Consider the following 18,941-nt stretch of genomic DNA (forward strand, 5'->3'; position numbering starts at 1 on the left):
AGAGTCTTTAGGTTAAGATTAGAAAATCATTGTAGAAAGTAGCAGATCCCAGGGGAGTGTTACAAGTTCTACATTATTCTCAGTTATCATTTGAAAGTATGCCATCAGATGTGACACCCTCTGTTTGCAGATGATGGGGCTTTGTGAAGGACAGGAAGGAATGTAGAACATATAGTTAAGAAACACAATATCATCACTTTTTAGTGTCGCCTGAAAACACTTCCGTAGTGTTTTTGTGAGACCCAGTATATGAACTACTGTTTACTAATTCAAGGTCAGAGGAACTACATCGTGTTCATGTGGATCAGTTTTGTGCAAGTTCACACTTAAAAAGAATTAGTTCAAAGTTCAGTTCATACAGATGAAAATTAACTAGTTCACGTTCATTTGTTCCGTTTCTTTTACTAAATAAAGGACGATATTCTTTTTCAATAGAACCTCCTTCTACCCATCCATCACCAGCCCCAAATCATTGCCACCCTCAGACTAAATGAATTATTGTACACCACTGACACAGACTTTAGTTAGATTTAAAATCCGTATATAAATCTAATCCGTCTGAGTTTTCACTTGTTTGTTCATAAAACTGCTTCGAATGGTCAAACAAACTGTCTGCAGCAGTAGCAGATGCGTCTGTATCGTCTGTACCGCTGGCAAAACTGTACAACTGTCGTGAAGCAAAAAAAAGACACTTACATGAAATACAAAACAAAGTAGGAAGGGTCACAGAGCAGGGAAACAACAGAAAGAGGCAAATAATTATGAGCAGATTAAGAACTGGTCACAGCAACTTGAACAGTACAATTTTTATCATAGGAAAACATCCGACTGGTCATCGTAATCAGTGTCAGGAAAAAGAGACAGAGGAACACGTCCTGATTTCATACAGGAAATAGGAAGAGGAAAGAAGAGCAATGGTTACAGGACTACAGAGACCAGGATGGGTGGAGGCCAGGATTAAAGATGGTGGAGGGAGACAATGGATATTTAAGTTTTTGAAAGACTAATTAGAAGATTGTAGTGGGCGATTAAAACCAAAAGGAGGCAGTAATCCAATGCCAACTACCGTAAAACCCCAAAGAAGAAGGAGAAGAAGAAGAACACAAAGACGAAAACACAGTCACATGACCCGAGGAGTTTGTGACGTCACGGGAAAAGATGGCAGCTTCCGTTGGGGCAATGCTTTTTCAGTAAACCAGTATTTCTTTAGACTCGTGAAGAATATTTCGGCCCCACTATTTTATGTGTAGTGTTGCAGTAGTTGCGGCAGAGATGAAGACCTTCTGCGGAAGAGCCAACCCGACCACTGGAGCTTTAGACTGGGTGGAGGAGAGCGAGGAGTACGACTACCACCAGGAGATAGCCAGGTAGCAGCGAGCCGGCGCTACACCGGCCTTACACCGGCGTTACACCGGCGCCACCGCAGCAGCATGGAGAGAAACTGCACACATTAGTATACTATTATTATATGTACTATTTTACTATTATATTTCACTATAGTACATGTAATATATACTATTAGCCTCTTCTATATTGTAATAGTTTTTTTTTTTTTTTACCGTGACTACATTGACAATGCATTATTATATATCATATATTCTGCTTCTGCTGTTTATAATCTGCTTAGTATTTATTATTTGTTAAGTCACTCACGGCTACTTTGTGCTGTGTTTACATTCAGTGAACACACCGCACATTAAAGACTAGTAGTTATATGCAACACACTCGCCTTTGTGGTTCTGTTCTCTGTCTACAGTATGGAGTGTGTCATGTTATTTTTTGCACTTTGGTCCGTGAGGATCGACATGTTGTTCAGCCAGATATTTTGTATGTGGATGAATTACAATAATAGTGTTGACTTGATTTGGTGGCAACAAGCCCAGACTTGAGTTTGATGTTTTGTCATTCTCTTACATGGCTGTTTCATGAACAAACACCAACACATTCTGTTAATCAAACCTGAGATGAGTGTGTTTATCTTCCAGGTCCTGTTATGCTGATATGCTGCATGATCATGACAGGGTGAGTGTGAGAGAACATGACCAACAGCCTGTTAGGAGTATTTATATTATTACAGTACTAAGGTTGCTACACCCTGTCCTTGGTTTGGATGTTTATGTGACAGCTGCATGACAGCTTCCTCTACAAGTATTTCTCTAAGTTCTTAGTGGCCATCAAAAGTCCACACATGATTAAATTTGTCCAATGTTTTTTGACTGAGGTGTGAGAAAGCTTTATAAAATCAGAAACTTTATAGGTCAGAACACAGGGCTGCACACTTCCTATAACAATGAATAGATAAATGTCACATTGTTAACCTGTTCACAAGTATCTGTCTCTTAAATGAAATATGAACAAATAGTTCACCACCAGAGAATCCCCATAACACAGCTGATGTCCTTTCTCACTTCCAGAATGAGAAGTACTACCAGGGGATCCGGGCGGCTGTGGCCAGAGTAAAGGCTCGTGGTGAGAAGGTCGTCATCCTGGACATTGGGACAGGAACAGGCCTTCTGTCCATGATGGCCGTTACTGCTGGTGCCGACTTCTGCTATGCTGTGGAGGTACAGACAATCCTCTTATACTGTACATTAGCAGGGCCAATAGGTTCCCCTCATGTGTTGGATACTCTCAGTGACAGATGAGGAAGGAGACGCTTACAATCATTTCCTGTACCTGAGTCTTGTGGGTTTCTCCCCCTCCCTCCCCTGTAGGAGACCAGCAGCAGGTCTGAGTCTGTTCACTCCAATGAGAGAAGTGAACCTGATCACACATTGTGATTCTTTAGTCACCAAAATAAATACCGGATCCATTTCTCACAAGCCAAAGCTCTTCAGAACATTGTGACATTAAAATGTCATTTTTCAGACAAATCAGGAAAAAATGAACTTTATTAAAGACCTGTCTCTGTCTCAGTAACAAACTCTGATGAGATCTCTCAGCACAGATCTCTTCTCTCTGTTGGTTCTGGTTTCACTGCTGCAGGAGAGCTGCCGACACTTTCCAACCACAGAAGTTTAGAGGGATCTATATGTTGAAACCATGGATTAAAAGTTCAAACTGAAATATAATGTAATAATACTATGATTGTTATTATTATTGAACTGTTTTTGGAGGGAAAACAGAGAGTATTAGACTGATATGATCTTGTACTGGGTTGATCAGATAGAAGCAAACAGATAAAAACATCAGGTGTTCAAACTGTATCTAGTGTTGTATTGTGTTGTTGTGTTTTGACGTGAACAAGCATCATGACCACGCCCACTTAGGAGACAAGAAGTGTGCAGCATTTCTTACCATTGGCGCTGCTTGTAATGCATCATCTTTTGTTATAAAGGATCTTTGCTCTTGTCCGCGCACTGTAAACACAGATGTGCATGATAACTGCTTGTCTAGATCTGGGTGCTACTCACATCCACAACCCCACTTTTACCTGTAGGTTTAATCTGTGACAGGTCAACACTTGTACAGTTCAAAATTTAAGTAAAAGAAAACATTGAACAACATCAATCATTGAACTTTTGACTGTGGCATGGACAGGAGCAGGGACAGATTAACATTTTAATAATTGATTCATTTAACAATTAACTGTATAAAATGTCAAAGATCACTGCTGCTACTACTTACAACCCAACTATATGTATTTACTTTTACCTTGATACAAAACAAACAAAACAACTTGCGGCTTCAGGTTTCTCTGTTTGCTTTGTGTCTGCAGGTGTTTAAGCCCATGGCTGAAGCAGCACAGCGCATCGTGGAGAAGAACGGCTTCTCTGACAAGATCAAGATTATTAACAAACACTCTACCGATGTCACTGTGGGGCCAGGTCAGAGCGAAACAACACACACACGTATCCGTACACACTCCGTATTATTATTGTCATGTTGTTGTGTCTCTGTAGTTGATATTTGTGTGATGGGGATTTGCACATATTGTATTTTTTCTTGCACTTGTGATTTACTACAGAAGGAGATATGCAGATGAAGGCCAACGTCCTGATAACAGAACTGTTTGATACAGAACTGATAGGTGAAGGAGCCCTGCCCAGCTATGAACATGCTCATCAAAACCTGGTCCAGGTGTGTGTGTGTGTGTGTGTGTGTGTGTGTGTGTGTGTGTGTGTGTGTGTGTGTGTGTGTGTGTGTGTGTGTGTGTGTGTAACACAACTTGACAGAACTTCTTCAAATTTGGCGCAAATGTTCACTTGAACTCAAGGATGAATTGATTTGACTTTGGTGGTCAAAGGTCAAAGTCAGTGTGACCTCACAAAACATGATTCTGGTCTTGTGAACGCCATATCTCGAACACAAAAAGTGTTGGTGGAGGCATTAAACCGGGAAGCAGTAATTCTAGTTACAGTTATATCTTTTTCTATGTTTGCATGAGGCCTAGAAGTGAAATCCATCTACTGTGTTCTAACTGCTCGTGTCCCTCCTCCCTGCAGGATGGCTGTGAGGCGGTTCCTCACCGGGCCACCGTCTACGCTCAGCTGGTGGAATCGGAGCTGCTGTGGAGCTGGGCTCAGCTGCAGCCGGTGGAGGTGGAGGGGGCCCGCTGTCTGGTTCCGCCGCCTGATGTGGGTCGCTGTGCCGGAGCTCATTCGGTGTGTGACATTCAGCTGAGCCAGGTGTCTCCAAACAGCTTCACCCCGCTGGGTCCTCTCTGCACCATGTTCAGGTGTGAAAGTGTTAAAGATGAAGATGTTCTTCACGATGGTTTTCTCTCAACATGTTTTCACACCCTGCTCCCCCTTCCCTCTGCACTCCATCTTTCCCTTTCAGAGTGGATTTCAGTAAGCCAGTAAGCAGTGCCTTCCAGTCCCACTCCTCCCAGTTTGTGGCTCAGTCCAGCGGTCGAGCCCAGGTGGTCCTGTCCTGGTGGGACCTGGATATGGATCCCAGTGGAAGCATTGTGTGCACCATGGCTCCTAGCTGGACATACCCACAACCAAAGATGGGTCCGGTGAGTTATAGGACACAATGTCAGGATGCTCTGATTCAGTCACCCTTCGTTAATGCTGTGGTGTGTTGTAGTGGAGGGACCACTGGATGCAGAGTGTGTACTTCCTGCCTGTGGAGAGCAGGGTGACAGAAGGAGAGGAGCTCAGTCTGACGGTCTGCCATGACGACTACAGTCTGTGGTACAGCCTGCGGTGTCACAGGTAAAACAGCTCGGAGACAACACAGTGTATGTGTAGAAGTACTGTACGAGTCTGTGCGTCCTGCATCACTCAATAGTGCAACAGCAACATAATACTCGGCAGCAACTCCGAAAAACAGCTGATTCACAAGAGGTTAACAGATAGCTGAGGCTTTCAATATAGTGCTGGATCAGACTACATGATATCAGCCTGGCAATGACATGAACTGACAGAGGTGAGATATCAGGGGTGAAAAAGAGCTTTTTGTCCTGTGTTGTATGTCATGGCAGAAGACCACTGTGTCACCATTATTTTCTGATAGCATGTCGAAATGAATTTGCTTTCCTCATCTAGTTTGACAACTTCTTCAGCAGGTGTCTCCAACCTTTTTTTACTCTGAGAGCTACTTTGACTAGATAAAAGCGTCTGGTCACATTTATTCACATATCGTATCAAAACACTCAAACTGATCTCCAAAACAGATCAGATCAATAAGATCATTTAACAAGTCATCAGATATCAACATCAAAAAACATATGAAACTGACTCAGGCAGACCTGAACAGACAGACATGAGAACACCACTGTAAATAAAGCTCCATAAATCTGATTAGAAACCAGAGAAGAAGAAGCTCCTCAGTCAGTGATCAGTGATAGCTGTTCGTCAGTGGTTCATTTCAAACATGGGCCAAAAAAAACGGAAAAAATGGAGCTCAAGTTGAAGCCCACAGTTAAACCCACTGTATCCATGGCAACATATTTCTGTTTGTTGGAAAAGTTTGGTTTATATCTGTTTCCATCACTGCATGTCGCCTGCAGCTGATCTGATGTAAACAAACCTGACAGTAACTCATTTGACTGACAGCTGACACATAATGATGTGGTGTTGAAGGGGGGGGGGGGTGTCTGTGTGTTTGATTTAGTTGTATTTGCAGCAGATTTACTGAGTGAAGGTGAGTTGCTGAGAGTTTGAACTACACATCCATGGTCTGTACAGACTCTACAACAGGGGGTGAGCTCCTGGTAGCTCACGAGCCACCTGTTGGAGACCCCTGCAATAGACAGAGTCTGGGCTTGACCAGACTCCAGACTGACTATAGTCATGAATGTGACAACACATGAGAGACCCTGTCTGTCCCTCAGCTAACAGACTGTCTGTGTGTTGATGTTGCAGCCAGCAGGACTCACAGACTCCAGCTCCTCCGTCTCGGCCATGCTGTACCTGCCAGGCTCACCTGGTTTGGACTCGGCCTCGTTTCGGCGAACTCAACGACAGACAGCGAACAGAGAGCTACGTCAGTGCTCTGCGCAGTGTAAGTCAAGACCAGAACCCACACTGTTTGTTACTGAATGAATGGATATGATTGTTCTCTTATTACCTGCTGTGTTACCTTCAGGTTCTGAGAGAGGACAGTGTGTGTCTCAGCGTCAGTGATGGAAGTCTGCTTCCTGTGTTTGCTCGTATGCTCGGAGCCAAGAAGGTACTGTGCTGTGATCATGTGAGCACATAGTGTAGCTTTACAAATCACCACACTCAGACTCGCTTTATGACTTGTCTTTTTATTCACTCGGCCTCTGCTCAGGTCTTCGGTTTGGAAAACTCCAGAATGTCCAAACAGGTTATTGAGCAGGTAAATGACAACTATCTAAAGCGCTACCTCACCTGTCCTGATCTCAACATTAGAACACGACCTCCAGAGGCAGGAGAACAGCTGATACTACTCATTTTTCTTTACAGGTGTTGGAAGCCAACATGATGAAAGGAGGTGTCGAGCTGCTGGAGATGAGGCCTGACCAGCTGACCAGTAATGACTTAGGAGAACAGGTACTTTTAGAACAAGCCTATAGTGCTGTCCATTGCTGTCTGCCAGTGTGTCTGGCGTTAGATGAAGTGGGAAACTCCATGACCTGCACACAGTGGCTTTAAAGCTGCACTAATCGGTATGTTAGAGATTCACAATGTGAAACAACACATCTTTAAACTTATTCAAAAACATAATGTGTCCTATCATAACTATGATGATGACATGCAGTTATATATTTCCCTGTCCCACAATGATCTGAACCCTATTAATGCACTATTACAATGCACCGAGGATATTGATAACAGGATGTCCCAAAATGTTTTACAGTTAAATAGTGACAAGACAGAGATCATGGCTATCGAGGCAAAAACTAATAGACAGGAAATCTCTCGGCCAGATCTCAGTCCTGATGGGTGAACCTTACTTCAGCACCAGCCTCTTACCTTGGCACTCCCTGTTCTTCTGGTACTGTCGGACCGCCCTGGCAGGCCTCCTGCGGCCCAGCGCCACCATCCTGCCCTGCTCTGCCACACTTCACATGGTGGCTGTGGAGTTCCAGGTGAGACTGATGAGAATGTTAATGTCATACAGATACATGTTTTCTAATTACCTCACAAAAGAACATCCGCTATAGATGAGTCCCTGATGAATGACTGTTGTTTCTACCCTGTTTGTCAGGATCTGTGGAGGATAAGAGCACCATGTGGAACATGTGAGGGCTTTGACGTCACACCCATGGATGAAATGGTCCAGGTAATATTTTTCTGTAATTCATTTTTTTTTTTAGCTGAAAATTTTTTACGCCCACTGAGGTGTGCTTCACTGCTACTTGTTAGTGTTGGGCTGATATTCGATAATATGGAATATTGAGATATTTCCCGCCATATGAAATTTTTTTTGATGAACTGATTAGGTTTTGGTGGTCAAAGGTCAAAGGTCACAGTGACCTCACAAAACTCAAATGTGGCCTTGTGAACCTTATCTCGGCAACACCTTGAGGGATTTTCTTCAAATTTAGCAAAAAAATTCACCTGGACTCAAAGATGAACTGATTCAAATTTGGATACAAACTCAGGAAGGAGAGCCTGACCATATTTCCTAGACAGGAAATATCTTTCCATGTCTTGCTCCTTAACTGGTTGGTGGAAGAACCAACCAGGAGCTGGAGATTCTAGTTGTGCAGTTGTCTGCAGTTTTGCAGTCTGTTCTGCTGCTAAGTCCAACCTCATTTCACTGCTTTGTTCACTGCGCATTGAACCTTGGCATGTGACAAATAAAACTTTGAGCTGCTTTTTAGTGGCAACATCGTTTATACCTGAAACATAAAATACAATAATATAATTACAATATAAAAACGTCAGCTTTATAATATTGTATATGGCAATATTCGGGCTGGACTGTATCGAGATGTTAAAGTTTGGATACTTAAGCCTTGTACTTGTCTGGCACTTTGATCATGGAGAAGAAATGTGTTACATTTTTTTTCTGTATTTTAGTTCAAAATGTACATGTCTGTCTGGTGTCACAGTAAAACAAGTACAAATCATTTGTTTATTGTTCAGTCTTTGCTTTAACATTTATTTGTGTGCTCTTGGAACAAGCTCTATATCTGTGTGTGTTGAAATAACTGATGACAGTGGAAACATCATGCTCCAGATGTTCTGACGAGACCCTCTCCCTCTGTCATAATTTTAAGATGACTTTCTCTCCATACATGGCTTCTATTAGAATGTTCACTGCTTATGGATAAGTGGTTAATATTAGAGAGTGGTCAACTATGGTTCCTTTGTTTGTCTCCATGGTGAATGATACATTTTGTGCACTCCTTTTTCTTTCAACCCATCAGTGTTTGAACAGAGCAACTGTCCTTAACACTGGAGCTTTACAAGGGGACAAAAGGTCTGAATGGTTTAGTATGTGGGTGAAGTTTCATCATCGTGTTTGGTCTTGTAGTGGTTTATTTAGAAAATTATTTATTTTTATTTGACTTTATTGGATGAAGTGTAGAGAATGAGAAAAATACTGATGCCAACATATATCTAAATATGGCTGGATGCTACAGTAACAGTGTGATGAGTGGTGACAGGTGAAAATCAACCATAATACAATGAACTGAAGGCAAACTCATTCTGGACTGACGCCTCTATTCAGCAGGTAAAGGAGAGCACAGACAGGTTGTTGATATGTAGTTGAAGTTAAGAGGGTCTGTTTGATGCTTTTAAACTGAACTCTCCTCACCTGGCCCTCCAGCAATCTCTGGATTTCCGTGAGTCCCGTGAGGCAGAGCCCCACCCTCTGTGGGAGTACCCGTGCCGTGCTCTGACCCAGTCCACAGCCATCATGACCTTTGACTTCACTCAGTGTGTCCCTCAACAGCCAATCAGCAGTCAGGGCTTACTGCCCTTCATGAGGTACAGTCTCTTTCTATAAATGTAACTATAATGGATGCTTTTTGAATAGAAGTTTATTAAGTGATCTGTGTCTGTCGTATGAATTTGAATATTTCTTGCTTTTTGAAACCAAACCCTTTTCACTTCAACTTTGGTTGAAAAGTTGTTTGAGACTGAGCAGCAGCAGCAGCAGCCGCCGCCTCGCTGTGTGTTTGGTCCTGCAGACATGAGCAGAGCCTCCACAGGAGCAGATGGCTGCAGCAGAGGAGGAGCTTTTGTATGAAACTTTTCCCTTCACGCTCTCCGTGCTGAGTCCTTAACAGTCTGTTTGAATGTCTGTTTCAGGATTGGTTGTTGCCATGGTGTTGCGTTGTGGATGGAATACCACCTAACCAATGACATCACTGTCAGTGCGGGTCTGATTGGACCAATCAGTGAGCAGGTAACACAGCCTTTCTTACAACAAACATCTTTGTACACTGAGCTTTTCTTACTTATTTTGTTTTGGCTAATTAACGGTCTCACTCTGTCTAATACAAGGTGGGTGATGTATATTATCTGGTTTTATATTTTAAATCTGAGCATGTTTGTTCTTGTCACTGGTCATTTTACTTTAGTTCCTCACAAAACATGGTTTTGGCCTTGTGAACGCAATATCTCAAGGACACAAAAAGTGTTTTAGCTCAAATGCATCAATTGTGTTTGAGAGAAAAAAGCTTGTGAAGAGCAGCCAGAGGAGATTTTCAGAATGAAGTTTGGTGATTATCTGACAGAATTGATGACTGCTTGTCCCGCCTTCTCCTGCAGGGTGACTGTGAGTGGAGTCGGCACAGGAAGCAGGGAGTGTATTTCTTCAGGTCGCCATGGGAGAGCTCAGGTGATGGCAGAGCCGCAGTGTCTTACAGCTTCACCTTTGAACCCAGCTCAGGAGACATTAAGATGGATTTCAGCATTGAGTCTCAGTGATGTGGAGCAACCACTAACTGAAGAACGAACTCTGAACACTGCTTTTTACTTCATATCACTGTTTGCATTTCGAGTGCATATTCAACACCTGGGCTTCAGTCAGTATTCTGTGGCATTTGCCTTTATGATATTAAACAAGATTTGACAAATTTGACAAAATCCCTAAAACTGAGCAGTTTAGTGTTGTTAGACTGTGGAGGATGAATGTTATTTATGATTATATTAACATGAGCATAAATATAATTCATGTAAATAAATAATTCATATGAAGGGCTTCCTATAAACAACTTGTGAAGTTTATCAGTTTTACAGTAATTAAACAGCTGGATCCATCACATCAAAGGTGGATAACACCGACTGGCTCATGTGTTTTCAGTCAGTCGGTTCACTTCAGTTAAGGATAAAGAATGTGTTTAAGTAACACATTAGAGTCATTACAGGAAGAGAATGGGAGAACTGCAGTTTGTGTACAAGAGATGACTGATGATTTACCAGGACACTGGTCTAGCAAAAGTCTTGTAGACAGGTTGAATAAAGTTTTATACTGGTTTGCTGTGTCTCGTATCCTTAGTGCTGTAAAGTTTCCATGAAGGAAGGTGGTTTACTTCTTTACACAGGCTGCGGTCGCAAAGTCTTTTTTTCTTAGAAAGGTTCCTAACTGAGTGAAATGACCTGGAAGTGGCAGCCATGATCAGAGCTGGTCCAGTTCGCAGAGGAAAGGAGCTTCAGTGCTTCCTATCTTATCTCCTTTAGCATAGGAAACACTGGAGCTTCCTTTATGAGAGGAAAGGAGAAATGCCGTACCACAATTCCTTGCTGAGGCAACATTTAAAAACGATGCATCACTGTAGTTTCACCACAGCAGACCCACGTAAATGTAGAATCAACAGAGCAGCTGTTTTATGTTTCTGACATGATCTAAAACTGATCGACTGAAGCCCAAATTCATGAATATAGATTCATTTTCTTTAAATCCAGGAAGGAATCGTCATGAAGAACAACCAGATTTAATTTCTAGTTTACAACATCATCATAACAAAACTCTACAGTCTATACAGAAATGTTTCACTAAGTCTTCTCCCATTGTGTAAAGCACTGAAAATAATGGCTAAATATGGATTTTTTTCTACTTAACAAATGTATAAAAATGTCAAAAGCACCTATGTCAGAAACCTGTACTTTTGTCTGAATATAATTTATTCTGACCTCTTGCTCAGTTCCTTATATCTATTGAATTATTTTAATGGCTCAACTTTCTCTATTTGCATTTTTTATTTCCATGTTATCTTATTTCATCATTTCAATCCTGTTTGTTTTGTTTTTGTGATTAGGAAATGATGATTTATTATCCATGTTATAAATAAAGTTTGTTCAAAAAAAAAAAAAAATCCTAGTGTAAGTGCAGTCAGATTCTTCAAGTCCTTATGAATTCTCCTTCACATCTACGACCTCATGACGTTTTCTGTCGAGGTGGAAGAAAAGTGGTTAGAGATGGAGATCATTTTGACTTTTCATCCGCAGCCACAGACTGCAGGGACTAGCAGGGCACTGACATCACTACCAGGCTCCTCAAACATTAGATATTGAATGTTCTCACTGAGAACCAATCACTTTCATACTGCAGGTAGTTTATTGGGATCACCTAGTTAAAACTAAGCCTCGTACAGCAGGCCTGCAATAAATCCTGCTTGGTGAAGGTTTTAATAGTTTGTGTTGAAACTGTTTTAGAGAGTTGATTCAATTGTATGGTCATTTTGGAGGCTGCAGTCTGTGGTACCATTGAATTGTGTGCAGACATGTGTTTCTATTATTTTGTCCAGGCTAGTAAACCAATCTATAAATTGTCTTCGTAAGGTGTTGGACCACCACGTTCCTCCAGAACAGATTCACAGTGTCTGAACTCTGGAGCTGGAGGATGAACACTATTCTGCTAAAACACATTCCCGCATGTGGTGTTTAGATGATGGTGGTGGAGATCGCCGTCTAACACGTCGCTGCAAAATGTCTCATAGGTGTTCAGCTTCTGGTGACTGTGAAGACATCATGGTATGATTCACATCATCTTCATACTTATCAAACCATCAGTGACCCCTCATGCGCAGAGGATGGGGTCATTATCGTCCTGGAATAGACCACACCCACCAGGATAGAAATGTTCCATGTTGAGGATACAACAACTTTGTATTGATTTGCAGTGACCCCTCCCTCTAAGGGGACAAGTGGCCCCCAAACCAATGACAGCAAAATGTCCCCAAAAGCATAATGACCCCCGGATCTTCTCACTGTGGGGGTCAAGCATTCAGGCCTGTACCATTCTGTCTGTGTATGCCACACATGACCTCACCCACTTGTCAAAAATGTGAAAGATGACACATCTGACCGTATCACTGTCTCTGTAGACAAGAGCCTCTGGTTTCTGCTCCTCTCAACTCTTTAATGTTCTTACATCGATGTAATGAGGGTTTATGCCCTGCAGCATAATATCCCTCTCCATGTAACTGTTGACAGACTGTTGATACCGACATTCTCAGTCGCCTGAGGAAGAGCTGCTCGGTTTTCCTTACCTGTGGCTTTAATGTACGAGCACCAGTCATCAAGTGTGCTGTCGACCAGTTGCTGACGTCTGTACCATACATCTAAGTGCAGATGTCACTTACTGATCCTATTGAACCGGCAGCCAGCTGAGCATCTCTGTAAACAATGAATCCTTTTTCAAAGTCACTCAGATCTTTTCCTCTTGCCACATTGATACAGAATCAGCTGGGCCTGCTCGCTGTTTTACACCTGTCACAGAGCATGATGGGATTTTAGCAGCTTAACTGTACCATGTAGTGCACCTTCGTTATGCTTCACTCATTTATTCGGCTTTAAGTGATCAGCAGTTTATATAACTAATGACATTCAGTGAAGTAAATGGGACGCCTATAAACACCAGAAGTCTGGCTTTAGTTTATTGTATTAAAATGAATCAGAAAAAGGCAACAGCACTTGTTTGCTTGTTTATTTACATAGATAAGCTTCAAACTAAGCAACTAATCAGTTTGGATCCTTTTTGTATGGACCTCTGGATGCTTAAAGTATTGATTGTATACTGGTTCTACTTCAATGATCAGATGTGAATATAATTGTAAATTAAAAGAACAGATACATTTCAGTGCTTTTAGATACTTCCTATAAACCATCCAGGTGAATCTCACACCATCATTTTCATCATTCACATCAGCAGGAGTAAAACTGCAAAGACAGTGCACTTCTTTCCATTTCATTCAAATTCCACTGTTGCTCACTGTCACAGCTACAATGCCAAACTTTCAAATTAAGAATCTCTTTGTGAACATGGCCTGTTATTGCTGTTGTTGTGACATGACAGCATGACAATGAACTTTGAGGAAACATGTATTGTCATTTGAAACTGAACTCCTCAAACAGAAGCCATCTCTCTGAGCTCCTGGAAGACAGACAGACAGAAATCATCACATCAGCAGTGATGTCCACTGAAAAAGCAGCTCTTACACCAGACACTGTGTCAGAGGCAATCGTGTTTTCAGGGGCGTCTCAGGATGGATGCAAAAGTAAGGAATGTAATCTTTCGAAGCATAAGTGATACATGTGTGAACTGTGGTTTCAAGAGTCCGTTAGTGTCTTGTTGTCCAAGACAATCTTCTCTCCTGGTTTGAATGCTGGCTTCCCCATGTAAGGACAGCTGGCACATCGGAACGCATCACCGAGGTAACACTGAACAGATGATGAAAATCATTGATATCATTATTTCTTCACACTGCCAACAGGTTAGTATGACAGAAGAGGAAACAGGGTGAGAATTTGACACTACATTAAAATAAAAATGTACTCACACTTCCACAGGCAGATTTTGGTAGATTTGTCTTCTGTTTTCCACTACTCCCCGCCTCCAACTCCTCAGCAAGACCACATGAGCTACACATACAACAGATAACATAAGGCATCATGCAATATTTAAATAATTTTCAAAGCACAGATAAATGTACAATAAGGAACAGATTCAAAAGCCCAGCTGCTTCTTTAATGTTTACTACCTAACATACCCACAACACGCTTTTGTCTGCAGTTAAAGAACCTATGACCTCACCAGTTCTTGCAGGCTTTCTTCTTCTTTCCAGCTCCTTCTCCGCAGGTGGGGGCTTTAAGAGAGGCCGGATCTGGCTTCTTCAAGTCATCTTCATCCAGCAGAGCATCAGAGTCTACCAGATCCTGGAGAAAGAGAACAGAAGGGACAAGAAAAACCTGGTGAACACAGGAAGACGACAGCATGAAAGGTACTTATTTCCCCAGAAGATATGTGTGGAAGCCCTAACATTACATCTACCAGGTTACTTGAGGTCTGTCCCTGCCCAGCTGAGTGATTTTAAAAGATACAAATCAGTAACTCACCACATCATCATCATCGATGTCATTGGCTGAGAGCGTCCACATTTTGACGGTGTTGGGATCCAGAGCAGGTTTCTCTGCTGCAACCACAGACGTTAGCAAATATTAGCTTCACATCAGCTTTGACAGCAGTTCAGATAATTCAATTTGACAGGAAACTGGGAGGGACAGCTCATTGATCAAAGTTCATGATCTGTTCATTGTTAAATACATTTAGGCAATTCAATAATTATGTAACAAATCAGATACATACTAATGCTAATAATAAACACTAACTGAAAACAAAATGTAAGTCAAGAAAATGAAGGAACCATAATATTTTCTGGGTCACAAATCTGTACATCTTACTCTGTAGAATATAAAACTCTCAAATCAATAAACTTAAATATGTTTTAATACTTTAAAAACTGGAATTACTGCCTTACACTTTTTGTGTTCTCGAGATATGGCGTTCACAAGGCCAAAATCGTGTTTTGTGAGGTCACATGGACCTTGACCTTTGACCCTTGACCACCAAAATCTAATCATTTCATCCTTGAGTTCAAGTGAATGTTTGTGCCAAATTTGAAGAAGTTCCGTCAAGGTGTTACTGAGGTCGCATCCATGAGAATGGGACGGATGGACGGACAACCTGAAAACAACACGCCTCCAGCTCTGGCTGTCGCCGGCACAGAGGCATAACATGTATGAGTGTACATGTACATGTACACATGAATTACTAACTACTGAGATCTATTTTGTGATGGCTCACACTTATTTGTAATTCACTGATTAATGACATATAAAACATTAGATATGATCTATAAAGATTAGAATAATAATTGTGTCCACAAAAATAACATAACCCGCACTTTTACCTACTTCTCTACAAGCTGCACAAAGTTTAACTGGAGCTGACATTTTTATATATGTTGGACTACAATCTCAATACAATCGCAACTCGATACCTTCTCTTCTAACTAAAACCAGGACCAATATCACTTTATTCAACCTGCTTCAGGGTGTGAGATATGACTGGTTATCATGGTTTTCTTTACCTTTTGTACTTTTAACCATTATGAGACACATTACATTCTCTTCAAAATCTGACCAGTGGTTTCAGAGGCATCACATGTGACAGACAAATGAATAAATCTCCAAACAGATGCACAGTGATCTCCTTGAATTTAACACGTGGATAAAAATACACTTACGTGGAAACAAACAAAAAAAAAAAACCTGTTTATGAACCCACCTGGCTTGGGTGTCTTTTTCCCGAATGACAGTTTAATCTGACTGAATGCTCCCACCTCATAGTTGGGCTTGGAGGCAGATATGCGAACTCTAGACAGGGTGTTTCCTTGGTAACCAGTGGCCGTTCTGAAGGAGCTCAATGCTTGTTCAGTCAGTTCTGCTTTACTGATCTAGATGGAGAGGGGGGCAAGAGGGTCAACAGGTCAAACAGGAGACATCTTACAACAGAATTTAATTGGTGCAGATTTTTTTTCAAGTATACTAATATAAGATTTTTATCAGATTTATATTTATTTCATGGGCTCAATCCCAGGATTGTGTTTCTGCTTTCTGGGATTATTTCCTGTACTTCCCATTGAGGTTTGATAAGTGCAACACTTCCCTCCAGTGCGCACATTACGACACAACAAAAGAATAATACACTCAGAAACACAAGTATGATTTAGCTTTTAAGCCATTTGTGTGTGAGTGTATTTAATCCTGTAGCTCTGTGCTGGATCCACTCTCACTCACCTCTGTCACTGACACGAAGCCCGACAACTTCAGAGCTGACGCCAGCTTCTCAGCAGTCCTCACCTCCTGCGTCTCACCTCCTGGAACACAGAGAGAAACAAGGTCCAACACACTTTAACGCAATGAGAACAAAAAAAGTTTAGTAGCTTTGCCACATTATGGTGACTTAAACTTAGAGGTCTTGAGGTTCAAACATCTTGCCTGACTCAGACTTCAACTTCCAATAAAGTAATGCGTATGAGTTACTTTTTCCTTCTAGAAAGTCATCGTCTTAACTTTTACACATCCCCGACACCCTACATGACATTCAGACTAAAAGGTGTTTCTCACCGGTAACTGGTTCATCCAGAACCAACTTCCCACCAGGCTTGAGCACTCTGGCCATCTCAGCTAAAATCTCTGAACTGTGGACGAAGGAGCTGTCAGCCAGAGGGCAAGAGAGTGCCCAGTCAAAGGTGGATGCTGAATGGAAGGCTGAGGGGAGGGGAAGAGAGAAAATTTCACTACTGGCTTTTGAGTCATGCCTTCAAGTTAACACGGCCACACTAGAAAACACTCCCGTGCTTTGGAAGGCACATGCATAAAGTAATTTAAAGTCAGCCCAAAAGTCACTCACACAGCAAAAGTCTCTCCATGTTCTCCACTGCAACTTTGCCATCTGCACCAACAGCGGCACCCAGTTCCTCTGCATACTCTTTCAGGGCTTCTGGTGCTGAGGGCTGTGTCCAAACAAATAGCACCTTGTCTCCCGCTTTGATGCCAAGGTCTGCCATGATTTCCTGGAGAAAGCAGGGGTTCTGTGAAGTTGTTGTAATGCTTGCTTTTAATGTCACTGTAGTTATGTCATTCTGACAATACTACATGAACATAAAGCCGGCCAATATGTATATGATAACAAATAGCAGTCTTAAAAAGTGGTAGGAGGGAAAATAGCATAATTGCTGGTTCCATCCTGGCTTTGGTCAACTATGAAAGTGAAGGTTAAAAACCAGCTTCAACTTGCAACTCAGTTCTCTTTTAGTCGGACCATTTTCACTAGAGGTGGAATTCGTACTCAGCTGAGTTGAAGGAGTTAAAGACAATCTTTACATATAAAATAGGTCATATTGTGTATATGATGGGGTACATACACTGGAGTTTGAAGGATTCTGGCTGATGATGCTGTTATTGTGGGATTATAGTTTGTGGAACTGTATGATTTTTTTTTTACCTTTTGTCTTTGGTGTAAAAATTTTAAGTTTTATCCCAGATATCGCCTGTCAATCAAAACAGTCCAAGTCTCTCTTCTTTAGAGAGGGCCGTGTTAAAACTCACATTGTTTTATGACTCGAAATCATACAATAAATAATGATTTCAAAGCCGTGCTCAAACGCCTGTCCAAGGTCAGTCCAATGAAAAAAAAAGAGATTACTCTTTAATATAATATTATCGTATTACCATAAACACAGCACTACTAGCAGTTAGTCGATGATAATGAAAAAAAGAGTTACCGTATTATAAAATGTTATTCTAAAGACTTGAAAACTGTAGAATGGTCTCGAAGTTTCTCTCTACACAGTTTATCACCAACATTCCCTTCATACGCAATGCTAACAGGCAAGAAATGTGGTTATTCATTCGCATTTAAGCCATGAGGTAGTTAAAAGAGTTCGCTTGACTAACTAGCAGTTAGCGCACTAGCTTGATGTTGACGCTGACGAAATTCGAAGATTACTTCTATGTTACATCAAGCAAACAGCGTGACGCAGAAGACGCCGGTGATTATAAAGTTTATGAACGCATTGTTACCACTACGAGAGACCGGGACACGACAACCCGCGAACAAAATGTGCACATGTTTCTGTGTGATTATTGTTCAATGCTTGTGATGGCTAAAACATACTTAAATAGAAGACATTTTCAATCGAATGTATACAGTGACCTACCTGCTAGCTTGGTGGCAGTTACTCTGTCAAATTGTGCGATCTAAAAAAAAAAACCTTTTCCGGGTTAAATTTTCAGAATAAAATAAAAATGTTATTACGTTATATCCGGTATTCAACTATCCGGTGAAAATGTCGTATATATATTTTAGGAATAACATGAAGTAATTTTGACTAAAGAAAATCGCATACCCCCATTTCTTTCTGTTGTTATTCATTAGGAATTTCTTTTTATTTTTCTTAGGTTTTGAAAGACTTGGTCCAAGGCATACATATATTATTGTTTCCACGATACTGGAATACATGGCACATTTTTATATTATGGGAGAATCCAGTATTTAAATCTAGAAAAAGATAAACAAATGTATGAATATATCAAGAAAGAACAACAAAACAATAGTCACACACAAAGGAGACTGGCATCTATTTAGACATATCTTCCATTTAACCCCAGAATTGGTTCTAGTCGCCATTTATTCTACTAAGCAACTGCTGTTTTGTTCATTTTTTCCATTTCCACCTATTTTTTTTTATATTTTTTTTATGCGTTTTAGATTGAAGAAAG

The 18,941-nt window shown here is 41.2% G+C and overlaps 2 protein-coding genes across 3 annotated transcripts; one reads left to right on the forward strand and one right to left on the reverse strand.

Moving 5' to 3' along the window:
- The first annotated feature begins 1,114 nt into the window (after window positions 1–1,114).
- prmt7 (protein arginine methyltransferase 7) lies at window positions 1,115–10,850 on the forward strand. The gene is made up of 17 exons (XM_056388192.1): window positions 1,115–1,367; window positions 1,986–2,022; window positions 2,415–2,564; window positions 3,719–3,827; window positions 3,968–4,080; window positions 4,446–4,678; window positions 4,783–4,963; window positions 5,035–5,162; window positions 6,315–6,453; window positions 6,538–6,621; window positions 6,724–6,771; window positions 6,879–6,965; window positions 7,343–7,504; window positions 7,624–7,698; window positions 9,196–9,356; window positions 9,681–9,777; window positions 10,143–10,850. Exons 1-17 carry the CDS (start codon window positions 1,243–1,245, stop codon window positions 10,299–10,301), a joined length of 2,088 nt encoding a protein of 695 aa, XP_056244167.1. The 5' UTR covers window positions 1,115–1,242; the 3' UTR covers window positions 10,302–10,850.
- Window positions 10,851–13,288: 2,438 nt separating this feature from the next.
- On the reverse strand, window positions 13,289–18,481 carry ciapin1 (cytokine induced apoptosis inhibitor 1). Of its 2 annotated transcripts, XM_056387264.1 has the most exons (9): window positions 18,380–18,481; window positions 17,071–17,233; window positions 16,785–16,928; window positions 16,455–16,534; window positions 15,943–16,111; window positions 14,712–14,788; window positions 14,410–14,531; window positions 14,156–14,237; window positions 13,289–14,036 (listed from the first exon to the last, which is right to left on the reverse strand). In XM_056387264.1, the coding sequence occupies exons 2-9, from the start codon at window positions 17,225–17,227 to the stop codon at window positions 13,926–13,928; spliced, it is 942 nt and encodes a 313-aa protein (XP_056243239.1). In that variant the 5' UTR covers window positions 17,228–17,233; window positions 18,380–18,481; the 3' UTR covers window positions 13,289–13,925. The 2 variants fall into 2 exon arrangements, with proteins under 2 accessions (XP_056243239.1, XP_056243240.1); XM_056387265.1 differs by lacking the exon at window positions 18,380–18,481 and having other exon boundaries at window positions 17,071–17,251.
- Between the last annotated feature and the right edge of the window lie 460 nt (window positions 18,482–18,941).

The sequence above is a fragment of the Seriola aureovittata genome, chromosome 10 (genome assembly GCF_021018895.1).
Source record: "Seriola aureovittata isolate HTS-2021-v1 ecotype China chromosome 10, ASM2101889v1, whole genome shotgun sequence".
Classification (NCBI taxonomy): domain Eukaryota; kingdom Metazoa; phylum Chordata; class Actinopteri; order Carangiformes; family Carangidae; genus Seriola; species Seriola aureovittata.